General features: G+C 44.1%; 1 protein-coding gene and 1 long non-coding RNA gene across 3 annotated transcripts in view; both read right to left on the reverse strand.

Annotated features, from left to right (window-relative positions):
- LOC144139490 (uncharacterized) overlaps nucleotides 1–17,316 on the reverse strand; it is a 39,107-nt gene extending 21,791 nt beyond the window's left edge. The window contains exon 1 of the mRNA XM_077671817.1: nucleotides 16,986–17,316. Within this exon, the coding sequence (XP_077527943.1) occupies nucleotides 16,986–17,049 (64 nt within the window). The 5' untranslated portion in view covers nucleotides 17,050–17,316. The remainder of the gene's footprint in view (nucleotides 1–16,985) is intronic.
- Nucleotides 1,333–6,267, reverse strand: LOC144139489 (uncharacterized). Of its 2 annotated transcripts, XR_013316227.1 has the most exons (5): nucleotides 6,138–6,267; nucleotides 4,815–4,983; nucleotides 4,474–4,619; nucleotides 4,259–4,381; nucleotides 1,333–3,201 (listed from the first exon to the last, which is right to left on the reverse strand). It is a non-coding gene; the product is annotated as an uncharacterized LOC144139489 (long non-coding RNA). The 2 variants fall into 2 exon arrangements; XR_013316228.1 differs by lacking the exon at nucleotides 4,815–4,983 and having other exon boundaries at nucleotides 6,138–6,247.
- Nucleotides 17,317–20,761: the final 3,445 nt, after the last annotated feature.

Genomic DNA, 20,761 nt, shown 5'->3' on the forward strand with positions numbered 1-20,761 from the left:
GCCGTCTACGGTTCGGGACCGCTCAACAACACACCTGCCGTTGAACAACGAAGAAAGGTCGACGGGGGCCTTTGGGAGGCGAGTCCATTACTCTTTCGAAGAAAAAAAATCGGGCCTTTCCGCTGGTGTGAAGATGGAAGACCGCGGAAGCTGTTACGTGTGCGGGGCTACTTACGACAATGATCCAACAAGGACGCACACACACACAATCCTGAAAACAGATTCTAAGATATTTGCAATGTACTTTGTTTTGTTATAGTTGCGATAAAACCAGAGTTGCAGCGGTTTTATGTGACCATACTGCCTCGGTAGGCGGGCATGTATTAAGAGCAGAGTGGAATTCTGTAAGGTGTGAACTATTTAATTCTGACGAGTAAATAAAACTCGGCTTGATTACGGAGCCCTCTTAGTGAAAAACTGCCATACAAATTTATTTGGGATTGTTCAAGTAAAACAACACCTACAGCTTTTTCGTGTTAGCATATACGCCCTGGGTGGACGGCCATGCGTGACAGCAGACGGGAATTCTGTAACGTTCAAAACTCAACTGTGAGCTAATAAAGATAAGCAAATGAAACCCGGTGAAATGATAGTGTAGTCGTAGCGGCTAAATTAAGTGCAATTTTTCATCCAAGATAGTAGCTAATGGATACTTAGCTGCAGAGCATTTTACAACAGCTCTGGAGCAAGCGAGTGCAATTCTTTGTCGATGCGACCCGGTAGACGCCCCCACACTCTTAATCTGGTTCCACGTAAGATCCACTTAGTAACTGGAACTTTTTTGCAAAAAAGTTCCAGTTATATAATTGGAACCGTGTTCCACATATCCTGAAAATTAAGTGGAACAGTGCACCACATATTTTTGCAACTAAATTATGTGGATCGGTGTTCCAAATAAAAGTATGCGGATCACTGTTCCAAATAAAAGGGTAGTTAAAGTTACTGGAACATTGATCCATGTAAAATGATTATGGAATTTATCCGGTGCGCCGTTCCAGGTACCTTCAGACCAGCTGTTTATATAAAACGGTGTTCCTATAGGCATTGGGAAGCTGTCTATGGGACTCCACTTTTCCAATATTTCTGCTTTCCTGTCGGTATACACCGAAGTCATATGCCAGGCTGGCGGATGCATTGGTATCAGCAGGAAACCGCAAGCACCATTTTAACACAGCCTTGATATATGACCCGCAGTGATACCAACAATTGGAAAGCAGAAACCACCGCAGCAGTGTGGTCCCTGACAGTTCCCAACAGTTGCCTATCGGAGCACAGTTCTATATAAAAGTTGGTCAGAGGCACCTAGAGCGGCACACAGTCTTTGGCTTCACCCGCAGAATCCTGTTCTGGGTTTCAGCTGCATGTAAAAGAAACAATATACTTGCATTAAAATACGCACGAAACCAACTATTATGACTCATACACTGCTTTTCAACATACTATACAACTTTATTGGGTGTTAGTATTCATACATTTCAGATTTGAATAGCTGTCTATTTTAAATTGCAGAGAAAATGACCAACGTACAAGGAATAAATACCATAACGATAACACCAGGCTCCAAGTGGCATTTTCACATATTCAATTTTACTCAAAAATATGGTTAATAAAGACGGTATTAGGGTCGACTGCTTCATAAATAAATAGACGTGTGCGTCTACCGCGGCACTGACACAGACATTATACAACAGTGAGCATCAAATATGCTGTCTTATCAGATAAACCAAGGTAATTCAAAGGCGGAATTACTCATTGCGCTTGCCATACTATGTTTACGCATAACTATTTGGGAAAATGCAGTTTGCTATTAAATTGTAGGGAAAGGCCGAAAAACAAGCCATACACGGTTGTATTATCAGAAACCTACAACAGTGCAGTGCAAGAGTTTAGGAAAACAACGCTCGAGCCAAGATTAACGATAAAACATTTTGACACGAGAGGTCATATGCGGCAGTATGCCACAATTAAAACATGATTATTAAAGATAGTAGTTTCCTGACACCAGACGTAAGTGTAACATCAAGCTATTTGTAGGCAAAATAGACTTTATGAGCGTCCTAAAAAGGCCTTTGACTTAAGGCACGTTACTTGACCAAACAATTTGTAGTTGTTTAAAATAATTCATCCCAGGAAATCTCACAAAAGCTAGCGTGAATCTTATATAATTTTGCAAACCAGGTAGCTGGAAGCATGTTACACATAATAAAATTTAACAAGCAGACTAATTATATACGTCATCAATTCAAGCGGGAACAAGTCAGACATCCTTAAGAAGCAAACAAGCCAGCGTTGAATCATACAGGAGACCAGTTTTACAAAGAAGAATTGAAAGAATTTTTTCCAGCCTCAACGTTTTACCTTAGGTAAAATTCAGTTGCGTGCTATAAAAACCCTCCCGTCTTGCTGTCAGTGTAATTGTGACCAAATCCCTGCAACTGCCAAGCAAGAAATGCAACTTTGTTCAAAGGAGAAGACTTGTTCACGCCAAATAAGCACATTTTAAATTCTTCTACGGCATGGGTGTCAGCTCACTTACAGTACTAAAATTTATCAATGAAGGCGCAAGCCATCTGCGTAAATAAGCACTGCCACTTTTGCATCAGCAGCAGCTCTGCCACGAAAAAAAATCTCATGAGCTACACTTGAATAATAGGACGGTACAGTGCGCTGCCATGAACTACATTAACACCCACTATAGATTCAAAGACAGCCTGCGCATTGTGCCAATTATGAAAAATAAGGCATAACTTCAGTGTTCAGTTGACATGAAACTTGCATGTGCCAGTAACTTAAACCTCTTCATCTGATTTCACCCCCTTCATGCCTTTCATCTGACCTCCTTCATGCCTTTCAAGAGATACTTTAACCTCTACCAACCATTTAAAATCTCAAGTAGAGCTGAACACTTCAAGTATTTCAACAGAGACTCCAACTTAAATGACACCAGGCCACTGTCAAATTTCTCATGCTTTCCAAGAACTCCCTGCAAAAGTCCCAAGAACTCTTCAAAGGCACACAACCATAAGAACATGATGACACGATGAAAAAGATGACATATGCGGCGAAGAGGATGACCACATCCTGAAGTGACAATGCAGGCGGCGAATCCGTGATGTGTTTCTTGCGGGCAATATTGATGGCGCCAGTCCCTTCTCTCAGAATAACCGGGCCTCGAGAAGACTTACTGCTCACCTCATGTACCTTCAAGGAGACAAGAATATTTTGTTACATGGTTGCTTTAAATGAGTGAGTTGCTTAGGCCCTTCATAACACAGTAATTGATATAAAATCAGTGATTTCTTGCGTTTTTTCTGGGAGTGCTGCCTAAGGTGATATGCGCTAAACAATATCACCACAGACAATCAATGAAATTGCCCTGATTCTGGAAAGTATCCCACCTTGCTGCCTCGGTATCCTGAATATAAGGTTTTTTATCATTGAGAGGTTTCGTTTATTAATCAAATAATAATTACTATAATCACCTTTCGGCATTATATTTTACGCACCTTCTCTCTGCAAAAAATGTTCTCTGTACTGCATAATGTGCTCCCTAGGATGCTGTAGTGAGGCTGCCTTAATATAACTTACAGCTAAACGATGTTTCTACCGCAAAGAAATAAATGGCCAGTCATAGGAAATCATAAATATCGCACTGTGGCAGAAATTTTTGGGGGAATTAGTTCCACGTAAAATATTTCCCTCTGGATATGTATTACCTCCATGGTTAATAGTGGTATGAGGCAGAAGTTGAGCTGACTAATGCTGAACTAGGCTGTTGCACAATTTTCTTATAATCTTATAAATCGCAACTATAGCACATTTTCTTGCAGACGTCACTTTCTGTACTCTAAACAATTCCCTTAAAAAATTACCCCTTATTTAACCACCTGTCAAAATCCAATGCAAGCATTACTCATGCTACGCCTGTATTTGGGAGTATTATTGGTGCTACGGGCGTATTAAAAGCGGGAAATTTAAATCGTCAGTTGCCACCGTATTGTTGTAGCGGCAACCACGTTGGGCGTGTCCGTGGTGCTGGCAAATCACAGCAACAACTCTCAAGGTGTAAAAGCTAAATATTTACAAAACTTAAATACAAAATAGTGGGTTTTTTTTGCCACTGTTGGAGCATCCGTAATAGGCGGAATGTGAACACAATGGCCAATATTGGCGTTCACGATAACTTGTTAACAGTGAGATTTTATTAGGATGAACAGCCCCAGAAATTGAGTCGTGTAAAAACAAAATGCCAGCTTACCCAACCAAAATTAAGACCCGGGTGTTTCTGCCAGGGACGTCTCAAAGTGCACTTCCAGGAAAGTTTCGCTAACGTGTTCCGAAAAGCTCCTACTGTCACCTTGAGCCACAGGCCAAGCTGTCACTGAAAAGAAGTTCAAGTTTCAAACCATTAGTTACAAAGAAACTACCTAAAAACGCGCCTTGAAAGATCCAAAAATGGCAGTGCGTACTTACTTGTAGAATGCAATGATTTCATCCCGTGCAAGAGCTTTAATGTGTTGCCTTCTGATGATACACTTCCAAGAAGGGGTCCAAATACAACTAAAATGGCCATATGCATTCCTTGTACAGCTGTTTTAGGTCTATCTTCGCCCTATTGCCTAGAAAATAAACAGTACAAAAATATCAGAGAATAAATTTATGCCTTGCTTTACCCAGGGAGCACGAGAAAATATTGAACAATGTCTGATTCGTTCCACGAAAGTCGAATGTCTTTTTTACAGCGGAAGCCCTGGTAATCTTTTCTTGCTAAACAATTTGAGATATAAAAATATTTGAACATACTTTAAGCTCACCTGTCCTTGGTCTATGCGAACTGGTGAATATCTGCACAATATGCACGACTCAAAAGGTACTATTTTGTGGCTTATGAGCTCCACAGGGCATTCATAATCCGCCGCACTCTTCCCGACGACCCTTCAGCATGCCGAAGATGTCTTCAGCCAGTAAATGCCACAGCCATGACTTCGCAGGAGCATGTAAAGAATGAAAATAATGTTTTCATTTGTTTTTTTTTGCAGAGAAACAAAAACATTTGTCACAACCTATCAGTGGAGGGCCAAATGTCTCCACAGTCAGCCACAGACTCTTTCTGAACAGGTCATAGAGTATGAATACAGAATGTAGCAATCTGCTTTTGCAGTATAATTTCTACGTTCAAAGGAGAACAAAAATTGCAATAATGTTTGGTGCACATCATGATTCAACAACTTTGCACCTGAGCGTTTCGAAAATTTTCCAACTCTCTAGCTGCCACTGACATTGATAGCATAAAATGGCAGGAATGAATTATTTTAAAACTTACTTTGTGGCGTTAAAACTTCTAATAGTCCGCACGTGAGCTTTATGGGTAATTATTCTGAGGTCTCAGGTTACCACTGACATTGACAGCATAGAAACGGCTCCACACTTTCTGCGTGTTTCCACCTGACTTCCCCTCCACAAAAGGAACGTTTTGTTACTACGCTGCTGCTCAGACAACCACTTTCCCTTGCATTTCACTACACGTCAGGGAGCCAACTAAAGTTGACTAGTGTAAATAGACCATCTAAATTCATCGAAGGCATTGGAAGAAACGGGGAGCAACTACACACACAGCACAGATAAACGTAAGCAGTGCTGCCGCCAACGTCTTGAACGTACATCAAAATTAGGCGGAATAGCGTGATTAGCACAGTAAATTTATGGCTCTCATAAGACCAACACAACGCAATTAACGCGGAAGTTTGAAAATACCGATAAGGCTAAAGACAGACGCTCAGACGTGCAGCCGTGCAGTGTGTGCGCGCGAGACAATAGCGTGCGACTAACCCGAGAAGATTCAGTACCGCTGACAGGTACAGCAACCGTCAATATAAAACTAAGCAACACCACACCATAAGGGGACATGCAGACTCGAGAAATGCGCGCGCCAGCAACTTTCTAAATAGCACTAGCTAACGTATGCAGTCAGAAATGTCAAGCCGACTCCGACCCACAAACACACAAGCTTAAAGTGAATAACGGCCGCAAACGTTTCTCGCATCGAACAGGCAGCAGAGCGGAACGTTTATCGGACGCAGTGATGAACAAGTCAATGAACAACAACCGTTACCAGAACATAAATAAGCAGCACTGACCTTTTTTGCGCCTCCCGGCAAAACTTCACTTCGTCGAACAGTAAATACAGCCCGAGGACATGAAGAAATCCGCAGTTTCACGCCACAACCAAACTGGTAACCGTTCCCGCCAGTCTGACTGATAGTTCATTTAGTACATCAGGCGCATAACGCAAGCAATCAAGAAAACCGCTATAGAAGGCCACTGGTGGCGCTGCATGCGGACGAACAAAAACTAGCTTGCGAAAACGTTGAGACGTAGGGGCGCTGCTGTCGTTAAAAGTGTTCACGCAGTCCCGTTTTTCCCTCATCGTCGTTGTACCCGTTGCCGTCCCACTATACCATGCATCAACGCAAGCGGCGCTGCCTTGCGGCTGTCAACGCATGCGCACGGCATGCCGCACTGAAGTGGCGGTCGTTTCGTAATGGTTTCGGCCAACTTCTTCTTCCTCCGTGCCTTGGGCGATGCACGCCGTGGCCAGTGACCAGTCCGCGGAAGAGATCACAAGCTCGGCACCCTTGATCGCTTATATTTGCTTCCGAAAATGGGAGTAGGCCTCTAAGCGGACGTCTACGCGGCTCTGAGGCTGGAACAAACAGTTCAGATATTAGCCAATTTCACACGTTAGTTGGGCTAAAGTTGTTTCTCGCCGCGGGCCGTGAGCGCGTGCGGTATGTGTGCATAAACTTCGATGACTTTATTTCGTTCTTTGCAGTGAAAACAAAACGACGCTTCTTTATTGACTGCGTTCGCTTGACAACAAGTCTTTCCAATACCAATAATATGTACTGCGACGCTCTTTGATATCCACGTTATAGAAAGCTACTTCCGTATAGTGAATCCAGTGTGATTACTCGCTAATAAGCGAGTAATAATACACCTTCCCGTTTTCCAGCAGTTTGTCTTCATGAACACCAATAGTGCAGGAAAAGAGCAACGGGGGGGGGGGGGGGACCAGGAGGAGAAGGCAGGTCATTCGGTGAACTTGAATTACTATGGCAAGTAACAACATTAGGGTAACACTGCGAATTTTCGCGATACTGCAAGGCATAATTTGAAATAAGAATGACATTTCCGTATAAATATATAGAATGTGAGGCAGATGCCGCGGAGTAGATTTAGTTCTCCGGGTTCGGTGTCGTTCTCCTCCTGCAAAGAGGCTTTCGTTTTTGCTTGTGAAAATTAAAAATTAATAGCCGTGACGAGACAAAATACAAAAACGAACTTAGCATATAACTGCATGCGTAGCATGATGTGTGCGGTGTAAAATGTGGCGCAGTCGGTTACCATTATGTATGTACCCCATCACAACATACGTAACGTGGACTAAGTACCATTGAGCGCGTACTACACCACCGCGAGATGATGACTGAGTGTTGAACAAAAACTGCCGTTTCTGCGAAACTTTGTAAATCAAATGCATAAAATGTAATGGCCTCAATAAGTATTTCGTAATGAAGATGTTCACAAAAGCACCACGAATTCTTCAGCGCTATAGCAGCTATGGCTTTGCCCGAACGGCAGACGGGGAAAGGGAAGACGTTTAGTCCTTCTCAAATTGAAGTCACTGGTGATTTTGTATACTTGACGCCTCAAATTAGAAAAATACGATGATCATGAAAGCGGTTTGGGTGCCGCAGAACACCTGGAAATGGGTTCCTGCAATTTCTTCTTTTGCCTAAGATATCCTCCTCTCGACATTTTTAATGCTTTGTACAGCGTTGACAAAAAAGTGGGATTTCGTTTTCTGTCAAAGGACATCACTAAAACTACAGCTTAGCCATATTATGAAAGTTAACTGCTTCAAGGCAGTTTCATAGATGTCGGCGAAGTTCATTAAATTTTATGTGTGGTGTGCGGGTGTATATTAAACGCGCACGTGCATCTTGGGTCAAGAAGCACCTAATATATATGCGGTTCATTGTTCCAGTTGATCCATGAAAGAGAGCATACTTCACTGCCATGCACGAGTTATGTGGAACAAGACACGAGCAAAAAATATACAAACGCACTCTCCCCAACCGTTTACTGGGACATAAGTGGAACAGTAACCGGAACCGCCGACATCGCATGACCCCATTTCTTCGGTTCCAGATAAAAACCACGAACATAAAGAAAACAAGCTGACGGTTCCAGATAAGATCCACCTATATGCTTCGTTCCAGTTATTCTTTCGTTTGGATCCACATAAAATATATGGATCACCCTTTTTAACTGGAACTTATATGGAACCAGATTAAGAGTGCACCTTCGGTCACAACCTACGGCACGGCAGCATAGCTGTAAGATAAGGTTCTTTTAACGATGTGCTTTTCGAACAATGCTCCAAAGAAACTGTTTGACGTCGTACTGCTTCATTTTTGAAGACATAACCTCAGGTGTTGGCTTAATGAAACTTGAATTCCGTAATTTTTTAATCCATAAAATGTCTTCACGGCTGTGCGCAGCGAACGTTCTAGGGGGTAGGTTCCTGAGATTGCGCGCGTAGACTTTTTATAGCACGCCTAAAAAACAACTTCTAACTTATCAGTCCCAGATTTAAAAACTTTTACAACCTTTATCACTGTTTTCGAAACTCCAAACGTGAAAAGAGGCACGATTTATTAGAGAATACAATGGTAGGAGTTCTTAGTTTTATCGGCATGTTTTGAAAGATATTAGGGAACCTTAGGGGTGAACAATTATGTTTATTGCTTCTGTATTTTTCGCTCATGAAGACGTAATTTTTGTAGTCATCTACAACCGCGGCACAATAAGCATTGGTAGTTATATGTGGGCTATATTGCAGTCAAGCTAAGAAAACTAACCTCTGTCGTGTAAGACCTCCATTGCTGTATTTTTTGTGTATAGAACGGGAATTCGGCACCGGATTAGTTATTGTGGAAGCCTTCATCAGAGACGACCATAAAATAGCAATGGTTGGTAATTGATACCCCTGCACAGCGCATAAACCGACAACAGACAAAGAAAACAGACACGCACGCAGCGCTTGCGTCGGCTTGTGCGCTGTGTTGCGGCAGGAATCAACCAATGGAGTTTGTTTATAATCCCCTCAGAATATCCTGTTCTTGTCATTTTAGGCGGGTTGTTGCTCACCGCATGAAGCTATATTGTAACTAAACAGTTCAGGGAAGAATTTCAGGAGCGTGCCGTGGTCATTCGAGCACAGTCAAACCTGCCTCTTCGTGCTTTGCGACATATCAGAACCTTCCGAAGACTTTGGCAAACCTTGCAAAGAAACCCGTTCCGTATCCAGAGGACGATTTCAAGCTTCAGTTGCACTTTCACGCTGTTCCGACGGCAAGCGTCCACTTTTGCAAGCGGGGGACTCTGTTTAGCAGTTAAGCCGTCAACTTCGGTCGCTTGTGCGGGTTTGCTTTTAAAAAGCTGGTGCAATGTTAATGCAGCACCGCCTAAGTTTGCAAGGGAGTGTGAAAATCAGAAACACTCGTATTTACAGACTTCGACGCCAAAATAAAAGAACAAAATCAGCGTCCTCTATATCATCTGAAGAACAATGTGCACCAAAGCTACGCGCAGTCCAAGGAGTGCACGAAACCAAACACATTTGTCGGTCATTTTTGGTTAAGCATACTCTCCAGCCAAATCAGCTGAATTTAGCTTGGAAGGACGTACGCTCTATTGTTGTGGACCAACATAGAGGTGTCGGTATCCCTCCCGCGTCGTGCTCGTCATACGGTCTGTGTAACACACCAACCCAAACCGCTCGACCTCGGAGGACAGCAGTCAGGTCCCAACGGGCCGTCAAACGACCACTTTCAATTCTCCCGCCACCGGTGAGTGCATGAAGCCTAGCTGAGCGTGCACGTCCCCACCACGCACGCAAAAAGGGGCGACCGGTGATGTGCTTGTGCTTAGACGGGTAAGACACCATGCAAAAGAGCGCTTCGGACAGCTTCAAGACGGCAGCACAAAACACAACACCAAGAGACAAACAAATTCCGTTCTGTACGATCTTGTTAACACAACCGATGTGCGGAAGCCGAATCACTGAGAGGTCCGGTGTAAAAAAATAGGCGAGAACTCTGCACGCCATCGCACGTCTTGCTTGTTTCCAACCTGGATGTGATGCCAGAGTACAGCGACCTTGAAGAACGATGGCACAGAAGCCGCTTCCGAAAACGGGGTGTACGCCGTGGGTGAGTGCCAATGACAGGCCTTGTTTATTTTGATGGCGCCTCTAGCCTCGCTTGGAATTCTTCGCCGCATATATTACGCCCTCGTTTGCACCACATTATGCATATCCTCCCTGCCACTCCGTTGGTTCGGGCCTGGAGCGAGTGGAAGTGTGCGTGGGAGAATGTAGCTAAACCGCATGTACGTGGGTAGGTTGTCAATGCACAATGATTGTTGTTTGGTGCGCTGGCGAGAGCTAGTTCAGTGAGTAATGCGCAAGCTTAGCCAAAAATACGTGCGGCTTGCCATCAGCGTTCCTTGTGTATTTAGAAATACGGCAGTTCTCGCTTTGAACAGTTACCAGTCAACAAACCGTAGTGTGGACTACAATGACCTCAAAGATGAGAGCTTCGCAGTTGAATACTGAGTGAGCTGTCCGCCGTTGGTGACGAAGCATAGGAGCTTTAGAAGTATATATTCTGTTCGGATAAGTCGTTCGAAAGGGCAATTAGATAAATTGAGAGCCTCTGATAGCAAACGTTTTGTCCATATTTCGGAACAATCGGAGCTGTAGATTTGGGCTAACCGGTGAGCACGAGTTTCAACATTCCAATCAGATATTTCCGTCGTTGAATGCAGGCAACAAGTATACAATAGGTTCGATTGGTCTGAATGAAGCTAGGATGCTGTTTTAGGAGTGTAAAGATAACTAGGCAGAACTTCTATTATTGAGGCTAAGAACTGTGTGCCACAATAATATAACTCTGCCACTGAGGAAGAATCGTTTACCAGTGTAGCTTGCATTGCTCACGCTATTAAATGCGCCAAAATTCCTCTGGATGAGTGTAGAAACACAAAATGGGGTTAGGTATATAGGTGAAAGTATCTGTATCAGATCATAGCCATTCTGTATGGTTTGTATATAGATGTTCTAAGTTTGTTGTTTGTTTAGATTACATTCCGCTGCTCTAAGGAAACGTATATATACGCTGCATATTATTGAAATATTACTGTTGTATGAAAAGATATGTACTATACATAGCAAGTAGTTTCCTCAGCGCGCATGTGATCTTTCAGCTGTTGCTCTTTTAATGTACGTATTCCAACCTTGTGGTTCATTAAGACAACCACTGTACCTTTTAATTAGCCCAAAGTTTGCAGTAGCCAGCTTCTTAGGTTGAGGCTAAACTCTACAATAAATCTATTATTTCTCTTCCTCTCTCGAATGAAATATCCATCCCCATGCTTTTTTTAGCGTGACATGAAGGTTTCGTATATCCCTCCAGTAACTTTGCAAAAAATCAATAACAGCTGCGCGATGAATGCCCCGTTGACGGTTGAGTATCAGTGCCCTCTGTAGGTTTTACAACGAGCAAAATACAGCGTACAGTCGTACAAAAAATTTGTGCGGACCACGAAAGGGGCAATTGTAGGTTATTTCTCTTCCGGTGGCAGCCCACCAACTCTGGTGTCCATGTGAGATCTCGTATATTTACTAAGATATTGCAAAAATACCGCACATAGCACCCCAGGTTGCCGTGCGGCAGAGAAGAAGAAGAGAGTGATTGTTGGGGGGAATGGGGGATGGAGGGATAGTGGGCGGTAACTGTCTGGCGTGGCGCCGACACCTCAACCGGCCGAGCGAGAAAGAGGAGGGAGGGGGCGCTTGGGGGGGCAGGAGACTGGGGGGGAGTAAAGGTGGGTGGGTGACAGTGGCGAAGGAAAGGTGCTGACAGAGAAGGAAGGAGGGTAGGGGGACTACGGATAATCCAAAATTGCTACTTCAGTAGTCCATACACTTTTTCTCCTCCCTGTACAGAACAGCATTTTCAGCTTTGTATGCGAACTCCACCATCAAGTTCGTAGCCGCCAACGTTATTTACTGGTCAGGCACAGCGAGAATAATATTTTTCGCTAAGCATAACTACAAAAAAACTGGTGCACATCGTACGATAGAATACAATTCGCAGTCATCCACTCCAGTGTAGCTGGTGGTTTTGCTTTGAACGTAAAAGTTTTGAACAGTACCATAGGTTTGTTTAGAAGGTTTATGCGTGTTGATTAGACATATACAGGGATCCTTGAAAAATATATTAGCGTAACACCACCTCGACACTACAATACTGCGTAGTGCTGCAGCCATGCCCCATTTGTTTACTGCACCTCATAAAGTAGCGGAAAAAAAGTGTCGAGGGTTAAATTTTTTTCCTACATCTTACCACTTCTGATGTTTGTTTCTCTGTCCAATATTTCCATTTTTGTTTTTCCTTGCAAGAGCGACAACGGTACGCTCTTGTAAGGATATCATGCAATCTTGTGAAGGACATCACCGGCAGCTCTCAGCAGCATTTCGCCAATGTAAAAATCACACGACCACCTCCGCCCCGCACCATCTTTCCGAACCGGACGATAACCCGACAATTTTGGGGTCACTGTAACCAAAAGAAGAATCATTCCGCCGATCCAAGGTCGCTACGTTCAGAGCCGACATATATTACGTTACCAACTTCTAAGCAATTTCTAGACTACTGACGCGCAATTATGTATCGCAACAAATTTGGTGTTTTATTTGTTGAGGCTGTAGCAGGGCTATGAATTGCATCGCGGGTATCCGCTGCCTATTGCTTTCGACAAGGCACGGTTCCTCAGAGGGGGCAAAAACATCATCGTAGAGGCGATGTTTTTTTTTTTTTTTTTCATTTGCTCAGTTTTTGAATTCACCGCCCGTAGCGAGAAATCGAAACTGGCGCCTCATTGGCAATAAATGTGTACCAATGAGGCAGCAGGGCCATTTTACCATGTTTTCGTCAGAACTACATGCTTTCTTAAAACAACGAGAGGTTAAGTGGAGGGTGGAGGGGCGGCGGAGGTGAAGGTGCAAATGTGCGTGGATGTAGTTTTGCTTGGGGTTTCGTAAATATTACAGAACGATACGGGTCTTCATAGTAACAGTAAGTGCAACTGAGTAGTTCCGAAGGGGTAACACATCACTTTTTTGTTAAAGTAGGACGGAAATATACTCATTCAGTTGTGGCCTCCGGAGCCCACTCAAGTTAAGTTGAATGCACCAAAGCACACACACACCGAGGCAAAGTTACGGTAGGTAGCTTTGCCTAAAATTTGGCATGCTCTGCCGTCAGCGTGTTTAATTTAGAAACTAGCCCTCTCCCATTTCAAATAAAACATGGCAACATACTTTCTCCGCTCCCTACTTTTTTGTGTTGCTTCTATAAAAACAAACGACCCAACATAATATTTTGTGCCTGAACAAATTATTTTAAATTGCGATAGTATGCCCGTTGGCATAAAGTCGTAAAGGTACAAGTTGGCACCCTTTGAATGCATCCAGAGGTGTGAGAGAAAAAACAATAAAATTCGGCGTTTACGATTACCTCTTTTAGTTTCTGCCGTAGCTTTGGAGCCACGTGGGTGCCTCTGTGGTTGTAAAAGGCACGCAATCTCCAGGGACTTCTCATATTATGTACTTCTGGGCAGAACTAACTGGGATATTTATTGAACAACTTCATGACACTAGAACCGCTTAGTTTCCCTCAGTAACTTTGTGTTCTAACCTCTAGACAATATATATAGCAAAATGAATGTCACTGCCTCTAAATAAACAAAGCTCTGGTGAAGAAACGTTTCATTGAAAAACTAATTATTAGGCAGATGCGCTAGGCATTATTAGTGAGCAATTTCTAAGGGAAATAAAAAATATAATCCTACGCCGTACAAGGCAGCAGATAAAGGCATTTTTGTTACTAATAACACACCCCAGACAAGCTAGTGAATTCAGCTATCGTAATTTTTTTTGTTCGCTTGTTCGCGCTCTGCTGGTTCCTCTAAAAATCAGTCTCCACCGTGACAACGCAACCACCGTCATTTAAATAAATAATGAAGCCACTGGCGGCAACATTGACAAGGCAAGAACCTACGCGCAACGTCAAGCCTGAGAGCGTTGTCCAAAGAGTTCCGCCCGCAGTTTGCGCACTTACAACAGTATTTCAATATGTCTCTCACTGCTTCCTTTAAAATCTGGCTGATGCGGCAGCTAAGGCCTCTTTGGTACGCATTCACACGTTTTCAAATCCATTTTGTTTTTCAGAAATTGACGTGAAATTTACGTAATATATACGCAACAACTATTGTGTATATTTCATATTCAAAATTTAACTGCCCGAAAGACGGATACAAGAAAGCACACGGACGAGCGCAGTGTCCGTGTCCTTTCTTGTATCCGTCTTTCGCGCGGTTAAATTTTGAATATTAACCCCTTCCAACTCGCCCAGCTGTCTCTCATTCCAATGTGTATATTTCATTTGATAACCCGCCGCGGTGGATCAGTGGCTAAGGCATTGCCCTGCTGAGCACGAGGTCGCGCGTTCGATTCTCGGCTGCGGCAGCCACTTTTCTGATGGAGGCGAAAAGCAAAAACGCCCATGTGCACGAGATTTCGGCGCGCGTTAAAGATCACCAGGTGGTCAAAATAAATCCGGAACGCTCCACTACGGTGCGCCTCATCGCCTGCGTTGCGTCTGCGCGTTAAACCCTACAATCAATCAATCTCTTTGCTCGCGTGCGCTTTTGTGTTTTGGGCGCGAATTCTCTGACCACGAACTTTTGTTTTCTACTATACTGCGTTTGCGTGCCTTCTCTTCCGTTTCTGGGTCTTACGACGCGAGTTACGTCAGCCAGCAGACGGGCACACGCTACAGCTTCCCCATAATAAGGGTTCTGTGCACCGCATGCGCACCTGTTCTACTCACGTGCCATCACTTTCATGTGTGATGCGGCACAAGCTATTCTAAAATATTTACGTTCTTAATGAATGCTTTGGGGAATTTTCTGAAGCGAACACATTAGGCGCCCAAAGCTCCCTGTTTCAGGTTTTTCCTTAAAGTGGCTATATGTGCCACGATGAAAGGTACAACAAGCAGGAGAACTTTTGCTTTACCGAAGGCAACGCGCTGAGATGGCGCAACAGTAGCGAATCGCGATGCTACCGCAGAGACGGGGTCCAAATTGAATCGCATCCCGCACGTGCATTTAAAGCGAAGCTTGAAATAACTGACCCAACGTGCGATGTGTGGTATGCTGAACGCCATACGGTTAAGCCCATTTTAAGAAGCTCTGGTGGTGGTTGACGAACTGAATCCAATTTCGTAGGTCTCTGGGTTTGCCACGGGTGAGTCATTCGGCCAAAAAAACTAGAGGTTATGTAGGAACGCACTCATTGGCGTGATTGTGAGCATCCTCGTCAGCAGCACGCGAACACCGAAGATCGTCCGGCGGAAGAGGAGACCAACGATGGACGAAGGCCTCAGTTACTGATGTGCATTGCGTGTTATGCGGTCAAGGTTCGAATGTTCTACCCTTTCCTTTCGAATAGAGACGTTTGATTTTTGTCCCCTTTTAGCAAGTGTGGCCATTTTCTTGACGGTGGGTTTTTACGGAATATGGGCACCTAAAGCATTTGCATTAAAAGAGCTTGTTCGGGAGGGCAACTAAAGTCACTGGCACGTGCTGGGACGTGGTACGTACTGTTATTTCGCCATAGTCTCTATACTGCTGTATCCAGCCCATTGGTTCCGAGTAGTTTTCCAGCGAAATTCGCTAAACTGTTTTTTTTAAGAAGTACGCATATGGGGCTATTCATGCTTTAGTTTATGTTTTATTACCGTATTCTTTGTTTAAAATGCCTGTATAAAATCCCCCATGCTAAAAAAATTCATGTACTTCAGTCTGAATGCGACATAGTTTTCGAGACGGTGAACATAGTTATAAATTGGTGAATTTCTTTTTTATATGCAAACATGACCTGTGATTATCGGGAACAAAAGTACTGCATAATAAGCTAGAAATTGAAGAATAGATCCCACCTCGTTAAATTATTTGACAGGTGTCGAGGAAACCTTCAGTATTTTGGTCGTAGGCGTAAAACTACGCCAACCTGCTTACCAGATTAATAAATCGAGAAGGAAATCTGGGCTAAGCGTGTCCTTAATTTTTTTTATAGGACGGATGTGAATATTGGGGCTACACTCGAGGTAATCCTTATCTGCGCGTACTCACTTTTTTTCGGAACAATTACGTAGTTTCAAGGCAAAGTTGGAAAATGGGCCTTGAGAACAAAAAGACAAGCTTGGTTAATTATGACGCTGCTTTGTCCGGATAACAAACATAGCAATTTTATCACGAACTTCGAAGGAGTCATCGAGACATTGAGGGGAACAGGGGAAGCCGTGTCCACTCACCAGTCCCTTCCTGGCAATTTTTCGATGACGCCACAGAATTGTGCTTCTGCGATTCGCGGTGGCCGACATAAGCCATTGCCAAGAAACATGACTCGACGATTATAGCGTGGCCTCTACATCTGTTTGAAGGTATCACCTGAGCTAACTTGCAGTGAACACCACAATAACAATGCATCTAATATTGGCTCAAATCACGCCACCCAGGCCCATATTACGTCACTGTGGCGCGAAATTTTATCACTTTGTAAAAGTCCTTGTGTTTTTCTGTTATAAAGCGGCTTTCGTGGCTGTAATGGAGATTAGTGAATTACTAAAAGGTAGGTCTTTGAATAACGTAGTATTTAGTTTTCATGAACCCTTAATCATATTTTCTGGAAGTAAATCATTACCGCAGGGCGGAAGACAACGAAACTTTTTTTTTTCCGAGCCATAAAAAGAAGCTCCAATCTCAGAACCTGCAAGTCGTGTCGCACTTACCCGTTCCAAGGAAGCAACAGGCACTCAGAACAGTCCACAGCACTGTTCCCATGACAGGTTCCATGCCTTTTGTTTTGGGGCTGCAGTTGTCTGAGGCTGAAGTTTGGTTTGGAGCTGAAGTTGTCGGCAGACGCGCCTAGAGGTTATTCCTCCGCTTCTGTTTGCTGAGTGGCTAATGGCGCACAAAGCACTTCGGCCGTTCGTGCGTTTTTCGGGGGAGAGGGCGCCAAGGTGCGTCTTAAACGTGACGCATGCGCGCGCGCGTTACTTGGCGGGCTCCGTCGTTCATGGGCGTGGAGCTTCGTAGACCGCGCTGATGACTACGCACGGGAGCGAAGCTCATTGTCAGTCCGGCCTTCGGTGACCGCCAATATCCCTGCGTCGCCAGGGGTTCTCGTGGGCCGTACACTTCCCAACAAAGCATACAATATAACAATAAAAAAGCTAAAAACTTCTTCTGTCGTTCTTTCCTTTCTTACGTTCTCCACAATCTTTCTTGTTTGTGGCTTCTTTCCATCATTTACTCTAAGGCGCTACCCTGGGCTGAGTTTCACCGCAGTGCACTAGAGTTGCCAATACGTGTCGCCATCGAAGCAAATTCAATTTCACTCGAAAGTGTAAACGGCGCTGTGGCACTCCGCATAGAGGAAAGTCATGATTGCATCGTGTCACAGTGTCACAGCGTAGACCGAACGTTTTATTCAAACCCTGCGCTCGACATCATACATGGAAAAAATTTCATGGACTGGTTGATCAACTGCATTGTGATGGAGCTGAATGACATGACTGGTGCAGGACTTTCTTTTTCTCCTCCCTTCACGTTTTCCCTCCTCTCAACCACTCTATGTCGATTGAAGCTAATTCAGAGTTTCGGCTGCGTGTTGTGTTTGCCGCCTTATTCTCGTTTCTGTTTTCCTCTTCGGCATTTTGTCTTGGTTTCACACTAAAATCACATTGAATCTCAATTTGAGTGATTGTGTCGTTCCAGTTGACACCTTTTCGCTTCTTACTCCCTCCATTGTTTTCTTCGGTAAGTACGAGGAGACAAAACTTCATATCAACGCAACATTAAGCGTCAAGAATGTATCGGGCCTGGTTGATAAGCACCTCCATTCTCCCAGTCTTCTTGTATTACCTTAATGATCAATATTTCTGTCCTTTTCTTTTTGCTTTTTTGTGTGTGTGTTTCCTTTTATGCGAATAAACATCCGAACCCGCCTACTCGCTGACCCACAATTCAGTACTTCGTTCTTTAGCAGGGTGTGTTAATTCACCGGTCATACTTTAACCGTAGAGAATGATTGCGTATATCTCCAAGTGGAACTCAATTCGGTGCAGGTAACGCGAAGTAATCATTGCAAGCAAACAAGCCACGCCATCAGCAAGGAGAGAAAAAAAGCCAGCGTTCACAGCACCTGGAACGCACATTTTATTGTGTCTGCCTGTCCTCATGGGGTTTTCGTGGCGCGTATACCTCACATATGTACCTGTGGCCATTGAACTGTTGCCCTCTGGATCTATCCATAAAAGTATTGGAGTCACATTTTTTGGCAATCTCTTGTGGCGATGTACGCGTGAGGCAAGCAACGTTTTTTTTCTTTAAAGTTCATCCTTGTTCCGGCAAAATCTAGATACTATAGTCCTTTGAACTAGTATTTTATTGTGAGTCGTAATGCTGTTACAGAAAGCAACGGCGTCATAACTCCCTGGTGGTAAGGTGTCCAAAATCTTGAGAACTGGCAAAAAGCTTTATTTTTTCGGTCCACAATAAAGGTGTGCTAGCAGGGACTCACGCACGTAGAAACACTTGAACACCGACTTGTTGCTTCAAAATTTGTTTCCTTGCTGATTTCCCTATGCTTACTAATTTGTTCACCTGCTGGGGTCCGTGTTAACGCAGATATATTTTTCTAGAAGACGAGTATAAAAAAATTGCAGCATGCGCTTGAGTCTCATTACGTGATTTGAAACCGAAGCCATTATTCAAAGGCAATTGGGGAATCGGCTGTGACCCTTTTATGCCTTACATCGTCGCTGATCAACCCCCCTGAGATTGCGCATGCGGGATTCGTGGTTCGGTATATTCACTTCGCAAGAAAACGGGCATTGGTGACCTAGCCGAAAGTGTCAAGTGTGTATGTAAGCGCCGAAAAAAACACCAGTGAGGGCAGCGAGCTCCTGTAAGATAGCCGACAAATGCAACCCATAAGCCGACGTCGCGCAGACTTCCTTCGTAGCGCCGCCCGTCGGCAGGCTCATCGGCACTGGTAGTTATGGAACTTGCCTGTCACCACGCGTCCCTGATATCCATTCTTGTTCGCATGAACGTGCTTCAGAAAGAGAGAGCTCTATTACTTCAGGAGCAAACCAAGTCCTGGTTGCATCAATCTGACCTTCAAATTCAGCCAAGGTCAAACAAGCGCCTGGTGCGGTTCCGTGAAGTGAAATGGTCTAATTTTCAATCTTTTCAAACAGGAAAGGTGTAGAGGTAAACTAGGTGGAAGAAAATAAAGGTGCGTGTCATTAATAAATGACACAAGGAAGGGCTCGCTGGTTGAAGCTAAGTTTACTGCGCCCTTGCCACTGGACCGGCGGTTGCGTCGATCAATGTCCGTGTTTTTCGGTGCAATTGTGTGCGCGTACACTACACGCGCTCTTGGTGCGAAAACGAAGCTATCGCACTACAAAATTAGTTTCACAGCGTTCAGCCACAGCAAATTTATTTTTTAGATGAAAGCGCATGATATGTTGGAACGATTCGTTGCTCACAGCGCGGGTTTGCCGCGTCGTGAGGCACATAATGTTTTTACGCAAAATTGAATACCACATTTACCGCATGTGTTCGGTTGGAGGTATCCTAGCTCTGCCCCAAACTTGCTCCTCCCGCCTCCACTGCCATTTTTTAGTACTATTGTCCCTTAAGAAGAAAGTGTATGACAGCTGCACCTCACCGGTACTCACCTACGGGGCAGAAGCTTGGAGGCTCACTAAAAGGGTTTAACTAAAATTGATGACGACTGAGCGAGAAAAGGAACGGAAGATGATAGGTGTAACATTAAGGGACAAGAAGGGAGCGTAGTGGGTCAGGGAACAAACGCGTGTTAAGGACATATTAGTAGAAATTAAGAAGAAGAAATTGACGTGGGCAGGGCATGTAATGCGAAGGCAAGATAACCGTTGGTCATTAAGGGTAACAGAGTGGATCCCTAGAGAAGGCGAGCGTTGCAGGGGGTGGCAGAAAGTTAGATGAGCAGATGAGACCAAGAAGTTTGCAGCAATAAATCGGTCGCAGTTAGCACCGGACCGGAGTAATTGGAGAACAATGGGAGTGGCCTTTGCCCTGCAGTGGTCCTAGATAGGCTGGTGATGATGATGACCGTAAGCAGCAGCGCTACATAAATGAGTACGTCCCCCCCCCCTCCTCAAAGAATCTTCCTTCAGAGTGCCGCATGAAGTCGTAGTCGTTTACGACCGCAACTTGAGTAAGCACTGAAGCGTAACTAATGCCCTTAAAGTAAAGTTCTATTTTTGAAGGGCGAGAGATATAACTGAACACTACGGTACAAGCATGGCCTTTTCGAGGAATGGTATAATAAAACTGATATGTCATTCGCATTACCTGTAATCTAGATTAGTCTGCATAACTTGAGCATTCATAACCAGAGTCCTGCTGACAGTTTCACTTTAAGACCTCCGATTGTATCAGAGTGGCTTCTTGGGCGAGTTGGTTATTCATCCTGTAAGTAAGCGCGAAATGAACAAGGACGAACGAAGTG

Source organism: Haemaphysalis longicornis, unplaced genomic scaffold (assembly GCF_048455015.1).
Source record: "Haemaphysalis longicornis isolate Haplotype H1 unplaced genomic scaffold, Haemaphysalis longicornis Haplotype H1 scaffold_5, whole genome shotgun sequence".
NCBI lineage: Eukaryota > Metazoa > Arthropoda > Arachnida > Ixodida > Ixodidae > Haemaphysalis > Haemaphysalis longicornis.